General features: G+C 31.1%; 1 protein-coding gene across 5 annotated transcripts in view; it reads right to left on the bottom strand.

Annotated features, from left to right (window-relative positions):
* Positions 1-6,252, bottom strand: part of LOC117168726 (KH domain-containing, RNA-binding, signal transduction-associated protein 2) — a 177,854-nt gene that overhangs the window by 108,630 nt on the left and 62,972 nt on the right. For 3 of the 5 annotated variants that reach the window (XM_033354451.1, XM_033354454.1, XM_033354452.1), the window contains one exon: positions 5,733-5,962. In XM_033354451.1, coding sequence (XP_033210342.1) covers positions 5,733-5,814 — 82 coding nt within the window. In that variant the 5' untranslated portion in view covers positions 5,815-5,962. Of the gene's footprint in view, positions 1-5,732; positions 5,992-6,252 lie in introns of all 5 variants that reach the window. The other 2 variants (XM_033354453.1, XM_033354455.1) reach the window with 2 other exon arrangements.

The following is a 6,252-nucleotide window of genomic DNA, read 5'->3' as shown; positions in this document are numbered from 1 at the left end:
TTGTATTTTGATTCCTCAATCGCCCCCCATCTTTCTGTTAATTGTCTTTCCCTCTCCCTTTTTTCCAATTCTTCATATTTTACTCCAGTCCCGTCTTCTATTGCGCTATCATTAAAGAACTCCCTCCTTTCTTCTTCCCACCTCGTTAATTTGATCGCCCTCCCTCTCCTCTCTTCTACCTCCATCAAACTCAGCGACCCAAAAGACATATAAATATGTTGGTTAAGTCCACCTGGCGAGAAAACATATTTTTTTGCAAAAATATACTTGAAAAATCGCTGTTTTTATCGATTTTACATCTATTTTTCGTTTTTCAGAAAAATACGAGCCAACTTTGTTATTTGGACACCGGATTCAAATTCAGCGACCCCAAAAACATATAGATATGCTAGTGTAGTCTGTCGAACAGACCACTTTTTTGTGTGTGTGCCGGTGTTATGGTTCCATGTTATCCCACATTTTGATGAAAAAAGGTTACTTCAAAGATTTTTTTTTAAGTTGATAATGTGTATTATATGGTTTTGACCTTTTAAATGTAAATGATAGAGAGCATTACTTCAAACTGCAATTTAAGAATCAAGCTTATCAATATACTTACTAATTATATTTAAATTTAATAGTTCAAGTTATTCAGAGAAGGCGTAAGTTTCGGATACGTTTTGGAAAAAAAATTTAAACAAATAAAAATTGCTTAAAAAATTATGAGTAAGGAATGAGAAGTGTTAACATAAAAGGAGCTAATGAAATTTTGGAAAGATTTGCTAAAACGTGAATTTTTCTAAATTACTCTAGTCACAAGTTCTATTTAAAAAATGAAAAATTATTTCAATAATAAACCATAAAGTGAATCGACCTTATTTATCTTCGATTTAAATCAATTAGAAGATGTACATTTTATATCTTTTGTTAAAAATAAGTTTCAGAGAATGGAAATTGTTTAAAATTTGTGGTTGAAAATTGATGTCATTCATTAAAAATTCATGTTTTTGGAAGAAAATCAATTTTTTTGGTTAAAAATCCATTTTTCGTTGAAACTTCATAATATCAGTAAATAATTCATCTCTTCGGGTGAAAATTGAAAAATTTGGTTGAAAATTGTCCTTTTTAAGTTGAGAATTGATTTTGTTTGACTGAAAATTTAACTCTCAGGTTGAAAATTTATATAATTTGTTTGAAATTTGTATCCTTTGGTAGAAAATTAAACTTTTTGGTTGAGATAATTCGACTATTTACTTACAAATTTATCCATTTCGTTGAGAATTTATCTTTTTTAGTAGAAAATTAATTTTCTTAGTCGAAAATTCAATCATTTGTTTGAAAATTCATCTTTTTGTAAAAATCTAAACATTTCCACTTGAAGATTAAAGATTTTAGAGGATTTTTTTTTCTTTATTGGCTCAAAAATCTGGCTTGGTTGAAAATTTAACTCTAGTTAAACTAATTCTTTTGGGTTTGAAAATTTGTCTCTTTTTAGTAAAAATTGCATACTTTTTCATTTTAAATGCAACTGTTTGTTTGGAAATTTATCTTTTTTACTTTAATTTAACTGTTTTTGATTTAAAGTTAACATCTCTTTTGGCAGTGACGTGTATCGACGTTTCCAACTGCGCATTTGGCAAAAAGCGCGGGTCTATTTGAAGTCAATAAATACTGTGAATAAATATACAGATAAATATTATCAAAAGTTTTTTTGATCTTTTAAATAGAATAAATTGAATGATCTAATTAGCTAACCTAACTTTTCAGCAAGAGAGGTTCCTCACAGTTGCAGTCTAATCGAAACTACAGTTTCTTCTGTGAAGGCATCTTGAACGCAGTTCAAAATTTCAAAAAAAAAACTTAATGTAATTTATACACGGTCTCTGAGAAATAAAAAAAATTAATTTTTTTGGAATCACTCTCCGATCAGAAGGAGTAGAGGTGAACCAGCAAATTTCAAGCAAGTTTTATTAAAGTGATAAATTCACTTGCTGGCTATACTTTATGCGCCTCTGGATTTGAAATCGGATGGAAGATGGGAAATGGTCCTACGAACGTGAGCAAGCCATTTACAAAGTTCCCTCCTGGGGCGGTGATGCTTCCATAAGTCTCGAGAGCTAGGGAAAAAGAAGGCAATATTTTATTGGATTATTGCCTTATACTTAGTTCTTGTTACGGTAAAATCCTCTATGTTTGTGAAATGCTTTTTCACTCAGGTCGTCCCTCAGACTTCATAGGAAATTGTGAACTTTATAACGTAACTCTCACCGCAAAGCCTCTCTTTGAAGACGCTTTTCTGATCGGTTTAAGAAGGAGCTTAACAAATTAATAATCTTATTGTAATGCGGAGAAATTGAAAAAATTATTAACGGTAAAAAATTATATTTTCAAACAAGATTTGATTTTTCGACTTATCTGATGAATCTTGAACAACAACAAAAATGAATTTTTAACAAAGAAGTTCACCTTTGAACCAAGTAGTTAAATTTCGGATAAAAAAAGATTCATTCTCAACAAAAATTATAACGCTTGATATTTCAAACAAACAAAACTTTTAATATTAAATAAAAAACAATCGAATTGAACCAAAAAAGACAAACTTTCAACGAAAAATGTAACATTTGATATTGCAACAACAAAAATTTTAATTTTAAATCAAAATCATTTAAATTCATTCAAAAAATACGAATATTTAACATTATAGTTGAAATCATAACCAAGAAACAGTATTTTTTAATGAAAAAGTTATACTTTTAAACAAAAATATCGAATCTACCAGAAGAGATGAATTTTCATTCAATAAAGATTTTACATTTAAAAATATACTAGATTTAATACCTTCTTTTTAAATGACTATTTTTTCTTTGTGGCGCTTAACATACATGTGAGATATCGTTTTTACCATTTTTTTTAATAATATAAACAATTGATATTGCCATTAAAATCTTTGAGCGCTATATTCGTGCAAAATTGGTTTCAATTATTGGTTTTTCCAATAAAGCAAAAACAATGTTCTTTTTATTTTTTTTTAAATATACTTACATCGGGTATTTTTTTCTTATGGAATATTCGAGATAAAGGACGTAACAGTATAAACAATAAAAAAATTAATTTCGTATCTAATAATTGCAATGAGAAACTCCAAATCTTATTAAATGAAAGAAAGTAATTTTTTTAAAGAGAGTGCAATTTCAGATTTGAAAGTTGATTAAAAATAATTAGAAATGTGCACTTTCTCAATTTTCATTTTCTGCGTCATTCCAAAAGGACTTTTCGTAGTTAGTTTTAAATACGACATGAGAAACAGTTGAGATGGGATTCACTTGTTTAGGGAACTCCTTAATATACTTATCTCGTTTGCTCTTCAAAGAAGGCATGCAATCTCTCTTCAACAAGCGAGACTAAGTAAGGACAATACATTTCCTGTTGAATTATACATTCTGTTACTTAGGATCTAAAGCTCGATCTAAAGTGAAATTGGTCAAGTGGTTCGTACCTAGAACTAGTTCAATAAGTCAGCACGAAATATTAGTAGTTTCCCGGCTAATTATAATTAGAAAGTGTCTCCCAATTTTGAGCTTACTCATTTTATTTATAGAGAGTTTGAGCATCAAATGCTATTTCAGAATTATTTTGGGAAACAGTAATGGGAAGTAACTAGTTTCTTTCAACTACTTACTTTTGCAAATAATGACAATAAGATAAGATAAGAAGATAATAATTGGTTAGACACTCGGACTTCACCTCAGAGGTCCGGGGTTCGATCCCTGAGCCGGTACCTCTGAAAATTTTTAAATGTACCTTTACCGAGGTTCTGGTGTTTCGGAACCCACCTTAAGTTGTAGGTCCCCCCATCGTGTACTTGACTGCAACCCAGTCCGTCAATGACGGGGTAAAAACCAGGCTTTGTCCAATATGTCTGGGCAGACTGCTCTCATCAGATCACTTGATTGCATTATAAAAATGCGTCCGCGACTGATGATATATACCGGGACAGCCCCGTGCAAAAATGATCAAATAAAAATCCATCTCTAACCAAAAATGCCTTCGACATGTTGAGCAGTATAAGCCTGTGACAACATTTCAACACAGAAATGTTTTTATAATAATAATAATTCATCAATAATTCATCATAAAATAATATATAAAATATAAAAAAACATTCTAATCTCATCACTCACTTGACTTAGTCCGTGGCTATGATGTATAACCGCGTTTACCCGAGTAAAAGTTTTATAAAAACACATAATAATAATAAATACTCAAAATTTGCAGCGCGTTACTGTTACTTATTTTTTAAAAATAGTGTTACCGTTACTAAAAAAAGTAATGCGTTACTTTGGCTTTACTTTTTCATAAAATGTAATACGTCATTTTAAATTCCCAAAAACCTAACTCACATATTCGAATTTTCTTTAGGGATTCTGGTGAGTCTTGCTGACAGGATGCTTTCCTTATATTGGCAGAAATTCTGTTTAAATATTGCAAAAACAATGAAAAAGGAAGATTCTTAAAGAAAATCTTTTTTGTATTTTTTCTTGGGATTTTGAAAATATTATAGAAGATTTTCTAAAAAACCTACCTTTCTTTGCAACATTTTTTTAAATTTCTACTTGAGGAGGGCATCATATTAGGTTTATGCGAGCTAAACCATTTTATAACCCAGAAGATGTTTTCTTAGAATATAATTTTCAAATTTTTTCGCGTAAACGATTTGATGTTTGAAGAAGGAGCATTTGGCTTGCCTGCGGCTCAGCCTCGTATTCGCCTCACCTTCAGCTCCGTATTTGGCTCGCCTGCAACGTTGTCTAACCCTCGCCTACGACGACGTTTTCTGCTCCCCTAACATAATCGAATTAAAATAATTCACATTCAAACAGTTTTTAAAATACCGTCTTAAGTATGAATTTGATAAGAAACTGCTATTTTACATTCTTTGGGGCATTTGCCGGGTACAGTTCAAGCAGGTTAAAAGGGGGGGGGGGGTGAAAAATTTAATTTCTTGGGTCTGAATTATTTCCTTCAAAATTACTTAAGAAAAGACTAAACTTGAATTTACAAAAAGTTAATAGCAAGTACTATTTTTTCCCGTTTTTTCCAAATTCGAGCTTTTCCATTAAAAATCATGTATTAATTTCAGAATCAATGTGCACGTGTTGAAAGTAAACCAAAATCTTCGCCAAATATCTACACGAATTTTATTACAGTTAACCCTAGAGATATGGCTCCCTGATATAGTTCTTCTGAAAATTACGCCGCGCCGCAAGTAGGAGTAAAAGGAGCTGCGCGGGATGAGCGGCTCCTTAAAGAAGTATGTTAGAAAGCTAGACAAAATATTTGGCGGGTCTTTAATGCAATTATTTATTATAAAGATTGTTATTTTACAAAATTTATATTTATTATTTAAAGACAATAAGACCCCCACCCAACTTCTTTTTCTTTTTTAATTTCTCTAAAATAACCATCTATTTTTATTATCAAACAAATCAAATTATTTGTTTATCAAAATAATACATTGAAATGATTTATTTTACTACAAAAATATTTATTTCTAAAGTTTTTGCTATTCGCACTTGGCTTGTTTATTTAATTTTACAACTTTGATTACCTTTAGCATAAATAAATAAAACACGAACTGTCTATAATGTTACGGAAAGTTCCGAATTGAATGAGGGGTTTTCGGTACGATATTAAAAAAATATTTCTCGGTCGTAATTGTTTTAGACAAAATAATGTTTTGGAAAAAAATTTACCGTGTTTGATGTAGTTGATATACTGAGGATGCGAGTGTAGTGCTCCGCCAATTTCGTTATTTTCCTCCTCTACGAGATCCATTTTCACGCAGTTCTTTCGAGCCACTGGGTTATTTTCTTCTTTCCCTTGCCCAGCTGAATTTTTCGCACACACTACCTATCCTTTGAATGAGTCACCTCTCTTTTTAAACTTTTTTTATCTTCTCAAACTTCCTGAACTCTGAATTTCACTAAGAAAATAGAAAATTTTTTAAATTGCCTAGAACATTGAAAGATATAATTCCAGGATTAGATACTGAATGGATAGTTTTCTACAAAAGAATCGCGGTTTTTCCGAATTTTCGGTCAGGCTCTTTTTCAGGGTGTGGGGGGAACTTGTAACTCCTAAATCACAATTGACAATTCACAACTCATAATTCGGGGAACTTAGGGAAGTGTGATTAGCGGAGCTAGGGGAAGTGAGAGGAAATGTGGCGGGAAGTAGATAAGAAAGAAGTTAAAGGAAGGTAGTAGAAGCGAA

This window comes from Belonocnema kinseyi, chromosome 3 (assembly GCF_010883055.1).
Source record: "Belonocnema kinseyi isolate 2016_QV_RU_SX_M_011 chromosome 3, B_treatae_v1, whole genome shotgun sequence".
Taxonomy (NCBI): Eukaryota; Metazoa; Arthropoda; class Insecta; order Hymenoptera; family Cynipidae; genus Belonocnema; species Belonocnema kinseyi.
This window is presented reverse-complemented; position numbering and strand designations above follow the sequence as displayed.